This window comes from Macaca mulatta, chromosome 2, assembly GCF_049350105.2.
Source record: "Macaca mulatta isolate MMU2019108-1 chromosome 2, T2T-MMU8v2.0, whole genome shotgun sequence".
Lineage (NCBI taxonomy): Eukaryota > Metazoa > Chordata > Mammalia > Primates > Cercopithecidae > Macaca > Macaca mulatta.
The window spans coordinates 79131793-79150803 of NC_133407.1; the positions used below are offsets into that span (position 1 = coordinate 79131793).

At 36.1% G+C, this 19011-nt stretch overlaps 1 protein-coding gene across 5 annotated transcripts in view; it reads right to left on the reverse strand.

Moving 5' to 3' along the window:
* Positions 1-19011, reverse strand: part of WDR49 (WD repeat domain 49) — a 187050-nt gene that overhangs the window by 51825 nt on the left and 116214 nt on the right. For 4 of the 5 annotated variants that reach the window (XM_077991631.1, XM_077991629.1, XM_077991630.1 and 1 more), the window contains 5 exons: positions 9628-9758; positions 5743-5841; positions 3986-4150; positions 1652-1839; positions 427-624 (listed from right to left, as the gene is read on the reverse strand). In XM_077991631.1, coding sequence (XP_077847757.1) covers positions 427-624; positions 1652-1839; positions 3986-4150; positions 5743-5841; positions 9628-9758 — 781 coding nt within the window. The remainder of the gene's footprint in view (positions 1-426; positions 625-1651; positions 1840-3985; positions 4151-5742; positions 5842-9627; positions 9759-19011) is intronic. The other variant, XM_077991632.1, reaches the window with a different exon arrangement.

Below are 19011 nucleotides of genomic sequence, written 5' to 3' on the forward strand. Positions count from 1 at the left end.
CCAGAGAATGAATAGGATGATTGGTTTTTTCCTAAAATTTTCTACATTTGATTATTACGTTCTTAGTTAACAGTCATAATCACCTGTCTTTTTAGTAACACGATCATTTTATCCACGTTGAACTTTTACTAAATTTTGAAATTGAAGGAATTTATTTTAGAGGAGAATTTTTTCTTAGAAATCTTGGAATATTTTGAGCTGCACAGAGCTCCTATCTTTCCGTGTGTCTGGTGTCTTCCGCTTGATGAAACTGTCTTGGTTAATGGAAAACAGGACAAAGTTGCCTGGAGCTACTGCTTCAGAAATGTTGTCAGTTCTTTCATGACTAATGAACATTAAACAGCTGATGAGATTCAAATAGAAATCAGCCCAAGTTAATACTAAATGTCAAGTAAATACTAGAATAATAAAGAGCAATATTTCTACCTGACCAAAGATCCAAACAGGAGCATTGCAGACACCAGTCACACAAATGCTGCAGTCTGCAGAGGAGGAGATAATCAGTAACTGACCACCCAGCTCACACATCTCTAAGGAACTTATCCGGTCCTCATGAGGTTGGAATGATCTTATCAGAGTTGGGGCCTTTGTGATTTTGTTCTTACTGGAATTAAGACAGTACTCCTGAATGAAAAGAAATACCAGACCTCTAAAAAATTCAAATATGAAACGATTACAATGACATAACACTTTTTTAAAAAGGCCGATTTTCAAACTTGGGAACAATAACCTGTGATCCAAATGCGAAAGCAAAGTTCATGATAAAAGAGGCTAGAAAATGAAATTACATTAAGAAAAAAAGGTTTCTAACTTATCTGACTACTTGGGAAATACAAAAAGGAACTAGTGGGGAAGGAGGAAGGAAAGAAAAATCTAAATAGTATAGCCAATTATTTAATAGAGATGAACTTTACCACACATATGTGGTCACATATACAACTTTTAAATATTATTGGAAAATTGAGGAGGTAATCAGTGATAAAAAAGAAAAAAATCCCAAACTAACTCAGGGTAACAATAATGTTAGATGAGGGAATAGTCCTCTAGTATTTAAATTACATTTACAGTCTCATTGCAAATAAGGTGTAGCCTCACCTCAGTCAACATAGTGAGACCCTGTCTCTACAAAAAATAAAATTAAATTAAAATAAAATAAAATAATTAGCTGGGCATAGTGGAAAACGCCTGTAGTCATAGCTACTCAGGAGGCTGAGGTGGGAGGATGGCTTGAGCCATGAGTCTGAAGTTGCAGAGAGCTATAATCATGCCACTGCACTCCAGTCTATGTGACAGAGGGAGATCCTGTCTCAAAATAAATAAATAGATACATAAATAAATAAATACATTAAAAATAAGGTATATCCTAATTATTTACATTCAAATAATGCTGCAGTGCCTTCCTAACAATATGGCATTTCTAAATTGGATGACTTACTTAACAGAAGGCTGTCAATATTGAGAAAAATATGATTTTCCTCATTAATTATTTAAAAGAAGTCTCTGCATGAAACTTGTAAATGTTTTATTTAAAACACTTAGACTAAACATTTTTTCCTTTGTTTGGGAGACAGACAAGACTTGATTCATAGTTACTTGCAACAAAGGGTCACCAAAAATCTTAAAGGTAATGTGATAATGTTTTTCAATTTACCTCTATATTCCAGATTTTCAACCATCCATCAAGATCTCCTGTGGTAAGGTATCGATTCATCTTATCAGTAGACATAATAATCGTTCCAGCTCCACTATGAGCCAAAAATTCAGCCAGAAGTTGCTTCTTATATATATCCCAAAATCTGACATAACCAGATCCTCCACATGATACCAGGTTAGCTCCTCCTAACATGTAAGGGAAAATCTAATTAGAAAACTGAACAACCCATGCCGGAAATAACTTCTTCAGTGACTTTCCCTGTGGAAAGCATATGATGTTGGAGAGGTGAGTAGCCCTGAGATCAATTCCCAGCATCACTTTAATTTTGTCAAATATAAAATGGAGGTAACACTATGATAACCTCACTGGTTTGTGTTGAGTATTAAATGACATAGGATATTGAAATGTCCCATTACATTTAGTTCCCTTTTCTTCATTCATTATTCTGATGTTTTGGGGGTTTTTATATTTATTTATTTATTTTGTTTGTTTGTTTGTTTGAGACTCTGTCGCCCGGGCTGGAGTGCAGTGGCCAGATCTCAGCTCACTGCAAGCTCCGCCTCCCGGGTTTACACCATTCTCCTGCCTCAGCCTCCCGAGCAGCTGGGACTACAGGCGCCCGCCACCTTGCCTGGCTAGTTTTTTGTATTTTTTAGTAGAGACGGGGTTTCATAGTGTTAGCCAGGATGGTCTCGATCTCCTGACCTCGTGATCCGCCCGTCTTGGCCTCCCAAAGTGCTGGGATTACAGGCTTGAGCCACCGCGCCCGGCCCGGGGGTTTTTTAAAGTTAAATAGAATTAATTTGTTTCCTCAGATAAACATGAAATATTAATTCCAACATTATGATAATATTCTCATTATATAAAATTCATCTTCCCTAATAACCCATTGGATATATACAGTGAAGTAAAAGTCTGCATGCACAGATTTGGATGGAATATGTAGTGACAGCAGAATAGCTATTGACTTCTCCATTTGGCAGCATGCTTAGAATTCTATTTATGAGCTTTCTTTATATGTTTTCATCAATAATTCATTGTAAACCCTTATAAAACCCTTTTTTGGTGAATGAGTCTAGAACTAACCTTTTCATTTTCCATTTTTATGTTTTGTTGAAGCACCTTACCTAAGTTATTCTTCTGTGGCAAGGTTCCTATTATTTGATAACTCTCTGAATGACTTCCAGTTTGCCTCACAAATGTACTGCCAATTAACAATCATATTTATTTAAGGTAGAAATAATAACACGTAGCTGCTTCAGTGAAAACAATCTGGGAATACTGATAACATTAAAATTAGTATTGAGGAAATGAGAGTAATTTCAGGATAATAATTCATATTTTGAGTATAAGCAAGTTCTAGAAAATGGAAAGTTTTAGAATCTAATTGTTTCAAAGTTTATTCTAAACAACCCAGAATGTTTTTAAACTATACCTTTATTGATTCTTAATGATTAAAAATTTTATATGAAAATTATACAGATTTTTCATCTGTAAATTAAATATGGGAAACAATAAACATAATTCAGATATGTTCATTTCCTTTTCAAATCCACAATACATATGTGTCTAGATTTCAAATACACAATACATATGTGCATTATTCTCCAAGGCAGATTTTCATTTCGGAAAGATGCAGCCTGCATCAACACCATGCTAATATTGCCACTGACAACAGGGAAAAAATTAAGCAAATGGTTATTTCATTTACATAATATCAAATAACTACAGTAAATCATAAAATATCATTAATGTTAGTATACATCTCTAGAATATATAACTAATACTTCAAAAAAGAAAAAAGATGAGAACAGAGAAGAGAGCAGGCAGCTCTTATCCTGGGATTAGCAATTCTTTCAAATTCTGTTACTGTGCTTAACATCCATGCTCCTCATTATTCTCTTCCAGCCTATTTTGATTAGGTACTCATATAGTCAGTCTCAGACTCAACTCTTCTGCTATATGTGGACTTAAGCTTTGACTCTGGCATACATCTTGCTGTGCCCCTACGGTATTAAAATCTCTTTATGCCATGTCTGGGACAACAATTCTGATTGTTGCCCGTATTCAATAATTTGTCAGAATTGTTCCCTTCCTGATCTTAACATATACAACACTGGATAAATTAGTAGTGGGGTGTAGTCTGCCTCCTGCTCTTGAACCCATCCTCCTCAATTCCAACTTCCTTTGCCATGGTCTGTGACCTCACATGACACACTCCTGACTGGTTAGCTACATGCACTCAAATTCTACAAGATCTAGTAGAAATAGAGTGGATTTTCTTTATTGCTCCCTTTCCAACTACATGTAAAATGTAAATATATATTTTACCTGTCACTGCAGTGTTTTTTCTTACTTTGAGGAAGCAAAGCCTCATAACAGCATTTTTGCCCTCAGTGTCAATCTCAAAGTTGCGGACTCCCATGGTAGATTGGTCTGCCACGGGGTGGGTGGAGTGGCTTCTCCCAGCACTAAGAAGTTTTTGAGGTTTTGTATCTGTGATGGAGACAAAGCCAGGTATATTAATGAAGAAAAATATCTGCTTTGAAAACTAGTGCCTATGAAACAGCAGGCCGCCATCTATCACTATCTCCAATGACTCCAAGTCTCACAATAGACTTCCAGTCAACATCTATCAAGCCTTCTGACATTTCTTAACCACAGCTGGAAGAACTGTTTGACTTTATTTTTGTTTTTCATGTTCCATACAAACTTGCTGTGTTTTCCTTGATATGAATTAAATAAGAACTTAATATTGGCATCAATGCTAACATCTTAGGGATCCTAATATGCCCAAGACAAATGTAATTCTGATATTGTGGCATTTTCAACTTATTAATCATTAAAATTAATCTTGGAAATATTATAATGAACATGAGCTCTAATGACTATGTTTAATTAAATGAGGCTTTTTAACAATACTATTTGTTAGTGAGTTACTCTGGAGAAAACATTTCTAAGCATACTTCAATTATGTAATGACATCATCTCCAGGCCACACTAGTAAAACCTGGGGATATTCATCTCAGAATCTATGAACAGTCTGCCCATAATTATGAAAAATCTATACAGACATATTTTCAAAATTCCCAAATAAGAAATCGATTGCAGTGCCTTTCATGTCTTTCAGAAATTTGACATCTATTCACTTTTCTCCTTAATTATCTCTCTATGTATTCTAAAGCCCAGTGTAGAGGAAGAGGCAGAATTCCAAACCCCTCATGGTATGAGTTCAAATGAATCCTAAAATGATTAGCTCTTAAGACATAAAGCAGGTCAGAGCTTTGTGTTTGCAGCCAAGTATCCCCTAAATCTCTTGTTTGCTTTCCTACTCTTAATAAAATAGCTTCTCAGTTTTCACCCAGAAAGAAAACTGCATCTGATGACCAGTCCATTCCTAAAGTTCAATTCAGCCTCTATGAGTTTATTCAGTTGAGACAACAGAACCTCACTGGGCCATGAGGAATGACATTTTCATTACCAAAATAAATTAGTCTAAAGAAAAACCTCTAGTATCTAAGGAAACTGAAATAAAATGTGAAAGGCAATTGTCAAGACATTTTACTTAAATATAAAATATTCATGTGCTCTGCTAAACTCCCATAAAATACAATATACTCCCATCTAATGTTCCTCATGGGCTTCTAAAGCAAGGAATAATTTAAGATTTCCAGGTGGCATAATATTTATTACAAGCTCTAGATTGAGTCTCAACAGCCTATCGAGTGAATATGAATTTCCATTTTCTTAGCAAAGGGTACCTAACGTTCACTCTTAGGTAATTTGGCAAGGTTTATTGAAAAAAATAAACTAAATAAAAATGAGAGTCTTGCTCCCTGCTATCAGTAGTTCAGAAATGTCAATGTAGCATAAAGAAAAGAAATGGCATGCCATGGAGAATTTGCTAAGCCAAGTAAATCTCAAGATTCTCTTTAGCCACTTTGACAAGACAATGATATCCCTAATCCTTCGTGCTTACAGCCAATCACCTATAATTTAGGAGCAAGTTGCAGCAGGCACATGCATGAACAACAAGGCCTACAGTGATTTGACTAGCCATGTTATTTTAGTTTCAAACTCACGCTTACCTAATTTTGACTTTAGCAACCTCTGGTAATCAGGGTGAAGAACATGGTGAGCACTCTCTGTGCTACTGTTCCATAGAACAATTTCTCCATCGTAACTCCCTGCACAAGACAGGATGGAGAATATAAATTGCCAGGAGATTAAGATAGAAAATACGAGCAACAGCAATCAGAAGAAGTTATTAGCAGTATATCTTACACAGAATATGGCACATAGTGGGCACTCTATATTTTTAGAAACATGAATAATAATAATTGGTATTTGTATTAACTTTAGAGCTTACAATCCCCACAGTATAACCTGAGCATATGTGTGTAGAAATTACTGCTGTTTCCTTTTATCTTATGGTAATAAAGCATTCAGAACAAATGCTTTGCAGATAAAAAACTGGAGCTTGAGTCTTGGTTCTCTCACTTACTGTGTGACCTTGGACATGTTATTTAATTCTACTTGATGCTGCAATTTTCTCATCTATAAAAAATAGTTAATAATTGTATTTATCTCCTAGAGTTATTGTAGAGAATGAAAGTACTTACAGTAGCACTGAGCATATTGTAAGTACGGAGAAAATGTTAATTACCATCATACTTTTTATTATTGGGTAAGGGCAAGTAAATCAAGTCCTCCTATGTTTCTGTTTCACACATCCCTTCTTGTGTGTGTATGTGTGTGGATGGGTGTGTGTGTGTTCTCTTCATTCTTGTCTTCCACAATCCTAAAGTTTTTCCTACAGAAAGTCCTTCAGTACTCCTCTTCACAGAAAACAAAGAAAAGCCCAAATAGCCCAAAAGCCCAAAGTGAGGTGAAGTCTGAGCAACCATGTCCTGTGGAGGAACAAAGCAGCAATGTCCAGACCATTGTTCTCAGTGACTTAGTGAGGACAGCTACCCACTGAGCAGAGTGTCTATGGCAAGGAGAGCAAAAGAGTTTGGGTGGGATGTACAAATGGTGACTTTTTTGGGAATAGGGGAGAAAAGAGAGAAATGCACACTAAACTGTATTGTCCTAGAAAGAGCAGTCTCTATGGGAGGCCGAGGTGGGCGGATCAGGAGGTCAGGAGTGTGAGACCAGCCTGGCCAATATGGTGAAACCCTGTCTTTACTAAAGATACAAAAAAAAAACTTAGCTGGGCGTGGTGGCATGTGCCTGTAATCCCAGCTACTCGGGAGACTGAGGCAGGAGAAACACTTGAACCCTGGAGGCAGAGGTTGCAATGAGCCAAGATTGCACAATTGCACTCCAGCCTGGGCAACAGAGCAAGACTCCACTCCATCTCAAAAAAAAAAAAAAAGAGAAAGAAAGAAAGAGCAATCTGTGCAGCTCACAAATTGAACCAGGGGGATGGAGTTCAGCTGTCCATAGAAACATCCATCTTCTCTTATGCTTTACTAGCAGTGATTGACCAAATATTTCCACATAGGATTGATGGGAGGAGAATGAGTGAAGAGACTGTCAACCCACCAATACAATGGTATTTACTAATACTTTCACAATAACAACCACACTGTTTTGCACTTCACTGCCCATCACATTTCAGGATGCGATCCTCCCTGCAGGGGTGGCCTTCCAGTGACTGTAAAGCTAATTTATCTACAGAGTTGGTCTTACTAGAAAGTAATTTGGTTAGTCCTGAAAACAGGGGAACTTTAAATGTAGATAGATCAGTAAACCTCATATTGTAACACTTCATAGATATCCTGGATCTTTTCCTGTAAGTTTTCATTCCTCTTAATTGATGACATTTTTGGTTCTATAAAAAAAAAAAAAAAATTCAGCTGTCAAAATATGGACTTGAAAATTTCATGGTGCAATCTGTCTCTATAAATTGTATTCTTTGGCCAGAAATGATACAACAATTTTTCATTCTCTTTAATATGTCACATCAAAGCATGCCTATGAATCATTTTAAGAGCTTGGATTTGTAGACATTTTGTGAGGACAGACTTTTATCAACATTATCTGGGCTAAATTATGCCAAAGAGTTAATATGTTCACATTATGAAACGTCTAAGTGCCACCAATGTGTGATTCGTACCCAACAGCCCTAATGCTGCTCCTGGAAAATGGACAATACAAATAAAAGCTAATATTTATGGATGAGCTTATTGTGTGCTGAGAACTGTGTTAAACTCTTGCACAGATAATCTGAACTATAAACCAAAATATATATATATTATTATCTTCCAGACAAAATTACGATTTAGAGTTTAAATAACTTGCTCATTATCAAGTTGTGGCAATTGGTAGAACCATGATGGGAAATCAGACAGCCAGGCATAGGAGCTGATGATCAGAACTACTAATATATTTCCCTAGAAATAAGGACTAAGAAGAGCAAGCGCTGCTTCTTCAAAAATCTATTCATGTTCAAAGGAAACAATCAACAAAGCAAAGAGACAACCTACAAAATGGGAGAAGATAGCTGCAAACTGTACATCTGATAGTATAAGGGGCTAGTATCCAAAATATATAAGAAAATCAAACAACTCTGTAACAAAGAAAACCTGATTTAAAAATGGACAAAAGACCTGAATAAACATTTCTCAAAAGAAGACATAACAAATGGCCAACAGACATACAAAAAAAAAGTCCAACATCTCTGGTTATCAGGGAAATACAAATCAAAACAACCTGAGCAAGACATCACTTCACTCCAGTCAGAATGGATCCTGTCAAAAAATCAAAAGATAAAAGTATTGGCAAAGATATCGGGCAGAGGGAACACTTACATATGGCTGGTGGGAATGTAAATTAGTATAGCCTTTATGGAAAACAATATGGAGGAATTGAAAATAGAACTACCATATGATCCAGAAATTCCACTACTGGGTAAGGAAATGAAATCAGCATGTGGAAGATATATCTGCACCCTTACGTTTATTGCAGCATTATTCACAATAGTCATGATATAAAATCAACCTAAATGTCCATCAATGAATAAATGAATAAGGAAAATGTGCTATATATACACAATGGAATAGTATTCAGTCATAAAAAGAATAAAATCTTGCCATTCGCAGCAACGCGAATGAACCTGGTGGACATTATGTTAGGTGAAATAAGCCAGGCATATAAAGACAAATATCACATGGTATCACTCAGTTGTGGAATCTAAAAAGTTATTCTCATAAAAGTAGAGGGTAGAATAGTGGATACCAGAGGATGGGGAGGGGAGAAGGGAGCAGGTGATGGTGAGAGATTGGTCAACAGGTAAAAAGTTACAGTTAGACGGGAGGAATGAGTTCTGGTGGTCTATTGCATAGTAGGATGACTAGAGTTGACAATAATGTATTGTATACTTCAAAAGAGCTAGAAAAAAGGCTTTTTAATGTTCTCATCACTGAGATATATGTGTAAGGTTATTAATACACTAATTACCATGATTTGATCATTGCACAATTTATACATGTATTGAAACATCATGTTGTGCCTCACAAATATGTACAATTATTAATGTTATGTGTCAATCATAAGTTAAAAAGAAATATATGACCGGGCACAGTGGCTCACGCCGGTAATCCCAGCACTTTGGGAGGCTGATGCAGGTGAATTGCTTGAGCTTAGGAGTTTGAGATCAGCCTGGACAACACAGTAAAAACCCATCTCTACTAAAAATACAAAAAATTGGCCAGGCATGGTGGGGCGCGCCTATGGTCCCAGCTACTCAGGAGGCTGAGGTGAGAGGATCACTTGAGCCTGGCAGACGGAGATTGCAATCAGCTGAGATCTGGCCACTGCACTCTAGCCTGGGCAATAGGTAGACACCCCATCTCAAAATACATATATATATAACAACTGAGAAAAGGCTTTTTAAAAAGTGAGTGAGCCAAGACAAACCAAAACAAACCAAACTTCACCAATGATTGTCAAGTGAAAGTTCAATTTACCTGTAACAACAGTTTGTGGAGGTAAAAACGCAGCACATAAGATGTCATGATGGTGCTGTATGCCTCCTTTCCATTCTTCAGGCTGGATGAAAAATTGATTGAAGTTTTGGGGTCGAAACACAGTAATAGCCCTAGCAAAAAGGATATAGAATTTAGCTGTGGATCTAAAATTGATGTAGATATTGAGTAACCACTATCCACTTGAATGATGTGATTAGAGACTTCTAAAAGACTATGCTGCCCAAAATTTATCCCAAATTGACATCCATAATACTGAGTTTCCCACACTAAACATTTTTATTACCTCATTAAATTATCTGGTAAATTATAAATTTTTGACAATAGAAGGTTAATTATCCTTTCACAATCATTAACAACAAACCATGTAACCATTTATCAGATTAATTATCCATCACCATGACCCTAAAGCAAAGTTTCCCCACATGGGTATTATGAGATCACTGAGTTTTATAGTAATGACATTAAAACAGAGGGCAGGCCTATGAACAAATAATGTTTTGTACTTCAAACAAAATCAATAAGGTTTTTTTTCCATCAAAATTTCTCAGGACATTTAGCACTCCTTGTGGCATTTTCAAGACTTAACTGATCACAGAATCCATTCTCTTGGAATCTACAGCATCTTGAAGAACTATAATTTGTGGAACACACTTAGAAAACGCCACCCCAAAGAAGTGGGACATAGAACAGATACATTTTGAACAGAAAGAACAGTATTAGAGAGGTCAGTATCTGGGGGCACTGCTGATAAATTTAAGAATAGGAAAGGATGGGCAAAGAATGAAATGCCTTGTGCCTGGTGGGGAAGGGAGGAGTGTAAAGATTCCATTTTTGGGGCATTAACACCACCCTGTTTTCACTTGCTGATCTGAGCTCTGGCCAGCAGCCTATGCTAAGCCTCTTGTTTCTTCTAGAGCCATCTAGATCTCAAGTGAGCATTTGCAACCATAGTTATGGGGTCTTTCACCATCATTCTCTCTTCACCGTCTTGAGATCTTTTATTTCCACCACTCTAAAGGTTTCCTAGTTGTCCTACCAGTGTTACTCCTCAGCCTCAGAGTTTCCAGTGGCCTGCTTCTCTTCCTGCCTCCTCATCTTTCTTTCCCCACTCTTCATTTTTTATTCCCTTCTTTCTCTCACCCTTTTTAACATGTGGTATATGTACACAATGGAACATTCCTTATCTTCATTCCTCCACTTCTGTCTATCCACTCAAACTGGCTTAGAGATCTCATATATCTCCATGAGCTCCAATGTCACTGCTATACAAATGGCTCTTAAATTATCTTCATTCATAATCTTCGCCAGAAATAGCTTCCATTTGCCAGTTGACAGTTCCATATAATGCTTCTATCAGCAAAAGATCTCAACATGTCAAAAATCCAAATTTGACATCTTCCCTCCATACCAGCCCTCTGTCTGCAATCCCAAATATGGTTAATAGACTAACATTCCAGCCTCTTTGGATGTCTTTCTCTTCCCCAGTCAAATTAAATACTTAGATTATATCTCTGCAATATGTTACATATTCATTTCTTACTATTTTACTTCAAACAGTCAATGACAGCTTCCTGGTTCTGTGCTAACTACCTCATGGTTGAATGACTGTAATAGCCTACTGATTAATTTTACTGCTTCTAGTTTACCCATCTCTGGCACATTCTTCATCTGGCTACTAGATTAATTATTCTACTCTGGGGCATTTTCATTTATTCTGTAAGAATTTCTTATTTGCCACATGGAAGTCACAGTTCATAGTGATGCCAGGGTACAGAGCCATCAGCATAAAATGACTAAATTCAAGGTAAAATGTGGTAAGTGCTAAGAGAGTACTGATTAACTGCCATGAAAGGCTGGCATAGAAATCAAAGAAGGCTGAGTTGAACACTGATATTTGAACTGGACCATAAAATATGGGTAGAATTTGCAAGATGAAAACACTCTGGATGGAGAAAACAACATGATAAACGATAAGGCTAATGCCCCATTAGAAAACATTTGTTAGTTTTTCATTTTCTACATGATAAAATTCAAATGTGTAAATCTGTTATTTAAGACCCAATAATACATAGATCTAATCTATGTTTTCAGAATTATTTCTCTCTATTCTTCTACCCTTGCTTTTCAGTTATATGTGAATGTCCAATTAAATATTTGACAGAGGCACTGGAAGCCATAGGGTAAATATGGTATACCTTAAGTGTTAATTTTACTCAAAAAGTTTGAGGAAGAATAATTTTCTAATAAAATAAAGATAGATGAATTAATGCAAGAGAATGCAAAGTTCACCTGAATTTCAAAAAAGGAATTCAAAGTTTTAAATTTATTTTTTGCTTGCAGTAGCTGTTTTGAACTGCTAGGAGCTAAGTTTCTGAAGCACAACTTCTTGTCCAACCTAAACAATATTCTTAGTCTTCTCTAGGTACCTCTGACATTTCTCTCTGTTTTGTTTTGTTTTGTTTTCATTCATGGTATGCTTTTTCATGCCCTTAGGAATTTCTTTTTACACACAGACTCACATGAACCTAACCACACACCAACTCTTTAAGGCCCATCTAATTCTGGTAGAATTCCTTAATAACTAGGATTAAAAGAAATAGTTCCTCTTCTGACCTCTTAACATCATTCACATTTAACTTACAACATCCAATGTTATATAGTTTCAGCTCCTTGGCTAAATTATAAATTCCTAGAAACCATGCATCTTGTCTTAATCTGTAACCCTACAGTAGCAAGCATAGTGACCTATACATATTGAGTGTTCAATAAATATCTGTCACATAAATGAAGAAAAAATTATCTGCTTAAATGTCACCTCCTCAGGCAAGCCTTCCCTGACCACCCTATCTGAAGACTCTCTGAGTCTCTCATCTCTTACTCTATTTCATTTTTTATAACACTTACCATTGTATGACACTGTGTTCTATATTTATTTGCTTATGTTCTATCTCTCCTATTACAAAGTAAGTTCTAGAGGATCAAGGACTTTGGTTTTTTTCTTCTACAACAGCAGCATCTAGAATAATACCTACACATGATAGGCATTTAATAAATATATGCCAAATCAATGTACGAATTATTCTATTTTAAATAATCAGATCCTTTGAATGAAGCAACAGGCTCCTGTAAATTCCATGAGACAGGTGAAAAACTGGTGCTTTCTCAAAAACGCCACCTCCTGGCTGGAGGCCAACAAACTCAGGACATTACAGCAACTCATGACAGAACAACCCTGCTCCAAGGGAGGAGAAAACAACAGCTAATCCCACTGCCTGTAACATCCTGGCTAACCAGCGGTCCTGAGTCTGTCCATGTGACAACTTCACTGTTAGCATAATGAGCATTCAAGAAAGTCAGCACACTAAATATATCTACAAGGACTCTCACAGAGTCTACTTCACTCTCCTGACACCTCCACCAGAGCAGGTGCTGGAATCTATGGCTGAAACACCTAAAGATGGATCACATCAGAGGACTCTTTGCAGACACTCCCCAGTACCAGCCCAAAGGCTGGTAGTTCCACTGGGTGACTAGACCCAGAAGAGCAGCAACAATCACTCCAGTCTGGCTTGTAGGAAGCCCCATCCCTAGGGGAAGGGACAGTGCACCACAGCAAGGGATCGCCCCATGCCATGAAACAAAAGAATCTGAACAGCAGCCCTTGAATTCCAGATTTTTTCACTGAAATAGTCTACCTGAATGAGAAGGAATCAGAAAAGTAATTCTGGTAATATGACAAAACAAGATTCTATAACACCCCCGAGAGACCACACTAGCTCCCCAGCAATGAATCCAAACCAAGAAGAAATCTCTGAATCATCAAATAAACAATTCAGAAGGTGGATTATTAAGCTACTCCAGGATATACCAGAAAAGAGTGAAAAGCAATGAAAAGAAATTTTTAAAAATACAGGATATGGATGAAAAAAAATGCTCCAGAGAAATAGATACCATAAAGAAAAAAACAATCACAACTTCTGAAAATGAAAGACACACTTAAAGATATACAAAATGCACTGGTAAGTTTCAACAATAGAATCAGACAAGTAGAAGAAAGAACTTCAGAACTCAAAGACAAGGATTTCAAATCAACCCAATCAGAAAAACAAAAAATAATTTTTTAAAAGTGAACAAAGCCTCCAAAAAATTTGAGATTATGTTAAATGGACAAACCTAAGAATAATTGGTGGTCCTGAGGAAGAAGAGAAATCTAAAAGTTTAGAAAACTGCTTAGAGGGAATAATTGAGGAAAACTTTCATGACCTTTCTAGAGATCTAGACATTCAAATACAAGAAGCTCAAAGAACACCTGGGAAATTCATCACAAAAAGATCACCGCCCAGGCACATAATCATCAGGTTATCTAAAGTCAAACAAAGGAAAGAATCTTGAGGCCTATGAAGCAAAAGCATGAGCTAATCTATAAAGGAAAACCTGTCAGATAAACAGTAGATTTCTCAGCAGAAACCCTACAAGCCAGAAGGGATTGGAGTCCTATCTTTAGCCTCCTCAAACAAAGTAATTGCCAGCCAAGAATTTTGTATCCAGCAAAACTAAGCTTCATAAATGAAGGAGAAAGTCTTTTTCAGACAAAAAAATACTGAGAGTTAACAACTACCAAGCCAGGACTATAAGAAATGCTAGAAGGAGTTCTAAATCTTGAAACAAAACCTCAAAATTCACCAAAGTAGAACCTCCTTAAAGCACAAATCTCACAGAGCCTGTGAAACAATAACACAGTGGGAAAAAAAACAATGTATTCAGGCAAAAACTAGCTCAATGAATAAAACAGTACCTCACATCTCAATACTAACCATTGAATGTAAATGGCCTAAATGCTCTGCTTAAAAGATACAGAATGCCAGAATGGATGAAAATCCACCAATCAAGTATCTGCTATCTGCAAGAGACTCACCTAACATATAAGGACTCATAAACTTAAGGTAAAGGAGTGGAAAAAGATATTCCATGCAAATGGACATGAAAAGCAAGCAGGAGTAGCTATTCTTATATCAGACAAAACAGACTTTGAAGCAACAACAGTTAGAAAAGACAAACAAGAACATTATATAATGATTAGAAAAACAATCCAACAGGAAAATATCACAATCCTAAATACATATGCATCCAACATGAGAGCCCCCAAATTTATGAAACAATTATTACTAGACATAAGAAATGAGATAGATGGCAACACAGTAACAGTGGGGGACTTCAATACTGCACTGACACTAATAAACAGGTTGTCCAAGACAGAAAGTCAACAAAGAAATATCGGATTAAACCATACCCTAGAACAAATGGGCTCAACAGATATTTACAGAGCATCCTACCCAACAACTGTAGAATATACATCCTTTTCATCGGCACATGGAACATTCTCCAAGATACAACATATGATAGGTGACAAAACAGGTTTCAATAAATTTTATAAAATGGAAATTATATCAATAAATTTTAGAAAGTTGAAATTATATCAAGTACCCTCTCAAACTACAGTGGAATAAAATTGGAAATTAGCTCCAAAAGGAACCCTGAAAACTATACAAATACATGAAAATTAAGTAATCTGCTCCTCAATGATCTTTGGGTCAACAATGAAATCAAGATGGAACTTTAAAAATTCTTTGAACTGAACAATAATAGTGACACAAATTTTTAAAACCTCTGGGATACAGCAAAAGTGGTGCTAAGAGGAAAGTTCATATACATACCTATATCAAAAAGTCTGAAAGAACACAAATAGAAAATATGAGGTCATACATCAAGGAACTAGAGAAACAAGAAAAAATCAAACCCAAACCCAGCAGAAGAAAAAATATAACAAAGATCACAGAAAAATAAATGAAAAGGAAACAACAAAAAAATGCAAAAGATAAATGAAACATAAAGCTGTTTCTTTGAAAAGGTAAACAAAATTGGTAGACCATTAGTGAGATTAACCAAGAAAAGAAGAGAGAAGATCCATATAAGCTCAATTACAAATGAAATGGGAGATATTACAACTGATACCACAGAAATATGAAAGATCATTCAAGGTTACTATGAACACCTTTACACATCTAGAGGATTTGGACGCAAATTATTTCCTGTGCAAAGCCAAGAATGCTCTCAGGCTGAGCCCCAGTTTGGGAGTTTACTTGCATTAAGACAAGTTGCAGAAACTGTAGCATGTCCTTTATTCCTGTGGTGTCTTACTAATATCAGTGTGTTAGTCTTTCCTTATTGTATGTACTGATTTTAAAATCTAGAGGATTTGGACGCATTTCTGGAAATACACAACCCTCCTTGATTAAATTGGGAAGAAATACAAACTCTGAACAGACCAGTAACAAGTAGTGAGATTAAGACAGTAATAAAAACGTTGCCAACAAAAAAAAAGTCCAGGACTGGATGAATTCACAGCTGAATTCTATCAGATATTCAAAGAATAATTGGTACCAATCTTACTGAAACTATTCCAAAAGATAGAGAAAGAGGATATCCTCCCTACATCATTCTATGAAGCCAGTATCACCCTGATACCAAGAACAGGAAAGGATATAACAAAAAAAGGAAACTACAGACCAATAACCCCGATGAACATAGATGCGAAAATCCTGAACAAAATACTTGCCAACTAAATCCAACAGCATTTCATAAAGATAATCCAACATGATCAAGTGAGTTTCATACCAGGGATGCAGAAATGGTTTAACATACACAAGTTAATAAATGTAATATATCACATAAACAGAATTTAAAACAAATATCACATGATTATCTCAATAGATGCAGAAAAGACATTTGACAAAATCCAGCATCTCTTTACGATTAAAATCCTCAGCAAAACCTGCATCAAAGGAACATACTTCAAAGTAATAAAAGCCACCTATGGCAAACCCACAGCCAACATTATATTGAATGGGGAAAAGTTGAAAGCGTTAACCCTGAGAACTGAAACAAGACAAAAATGTCCTCTTTCACCATGTCTATTCAACATAGTACTGGAAGATCTACCAGAGCAATCAGACAAGAGAAAGAAATAAAGGGCATCCAAATCAGTAAAGAGGAAGTCAAACTGTTGCTGTTTGCCAATGATATGATTGTATACCTAGAGAACCCTAATGACTCCTCTAGAAAACCCTAATGACTCCTTCAAATGCTCCTAGATCAGATAAATGAATTCAGTAAAGCTTCAGGATACAAAATCAATGTATACAAATTGGTATACATTTGTATACACTGCTATACACCAACAACCACCAAGCTGAGAATCAAATCAAGAGCTCAACCCTTTTTACAACAACTGCAAAAAAAATAAAGTAAATAAAGTACTTAGAAATATACCTGACCAAGGAGGTGAAAGATCTCTACAAAGAAAACTATAAAACACTGCTGAAAGAAATCATACCTGACACAAACAAATGGAAACACATCCCATGCTCATGGACAAATAGAATCAATATTACAAAAATGATCATACTACCAAAAGCAATCTACAAATTCAAGCAATTCCCATCAAAATACCATCATCATTCTTCACAGAATTAGAATAAACAATCCTAAAATTCACATGGAACCTAAAAGTAGTCCATACAGACAAATTAAGACTAAACAAAAAGAACAAATCTGGAAGCATCACGTTACTTGATTTCAACCTATACTACAAGGCTATAGCTACCAAAACAGGATGGTACATAGACCAGTGGGACATAGACTGGTGGGACATAGGCACAAAAAGGCCCATAGACCAGTGGGACAAAAATAGAGAACCCAGAAATAAAACCAAATACTTAAAGTCAACTGATCTTTGACAAAGCAAACAAAAGCATAAAGTAGATAAAGGACATCCTATTCAACAAATGGTGCTAGGATAATTGGCAAGCCACATGTAGAATGAAGCTGGATCCTTGCCTCTTTCTTACCTTACAGAAAAACCAAGGCAAGATGGATCAAAGACTTAAATCTAAGACCTGAAACCACACAAATTCTAGAAGAACATAGGAAAAACTTGTGTAGACATTGACTTAGGCAAAGAGTTGATAACCAAGAACCCAAAATCAAATGCAACAAAAGCAAAAAACAGATGGGACCCAATTAAACTAAAATGCTTCTGCACAACAAAAGACATTATCAGCAGAGTAAACAGACAATCCATAGAGTGGGAGAAAATCTTTGCAAACTATGCTTTCAACAAAGAACTAATATCCAGAATCTGCAAGAACTCAAACAAATCACCAAGAAAAAAAAACAACAATTACAAATAATCCCACCAAATGTAGGCAAAGGACATAAACAGAAAATTTTTAAAAGAACATATGCAGATGGTCAACGAACATGAAAAAATGCTCAACATCACTAATTATCAGGCAAATGCAAATCAAAACCGCAATGAGATACCGCCTTACTTCTGCAAGAATGGCCATAATCAAAAGCAAAATATAATACATGTTGGCATGGACATGGTGAAAAGGCAACACTTTTAAACTGCTGGTGGGAACGTAAACTAGAACTACACTATGGAAAACAGTATGAAGACTTCTTAAAGAACTAAAACTAGATCTACAATTTGATCCAGCAACCTCACTATCAGGTATCTCCCCAGACAAAAAGAAGTCATTATATGAAAAAGACACATGCACATGCATGTTTACAGTAGCACAATTAACGACTGCAAAAATATGGAACCAGCCCAAATGTCCATCAATCAATAAGTGGATAAAGAAAATGTGGATATATATATTCACCCTGGAATACTACTGAAATAATGACATTCATAGCAACCAGGATGGAGTTAGAGACCATTATTCTAAGTGAAGTAACTCAGGAATGCAAAAATCAAACATTGTATGTTCTCACTTATAAGTGGAAGGTAAGCTATCAGGATGCAAGGGCATAAGAACAATATAATGGACTTTGGGTACTTGCGGGGAAGGGGGGAAGGGGAGTGAGGAATAAAAGACTGCACACTGGAAACAGTGAACACTGCTTGGGTGATGGGTACGCCAAAATCTCAGAAATCACCACTGAATAAATTTTCCATGCAACCAAACACCACCTGTTCCCGTAAAACTATTGAAATAAAAACAAAAAACAAACAAATAAATAAATAAATGTAATATTAATAGCTATATTATTTTAATATTATTAATAAGGCTTCACAAGATAAGGTAACACAAGGTAACTTGAAGTTCTGAAATTGCAGTTTAATCTCATAGTAGCTTTATGTGTATGTATTTTTGATTTTCCCTTTTCCTCCTGGTAAATTTGGTTGAAGAGATTACCCTTTGAGGAGGGAGACAGTGAGGTGGCAATGGGAGATAGAAGGTCAATCTTACATATTTTGCATTATCTCTCAAGCAAAATTCAATGTCTAATGTC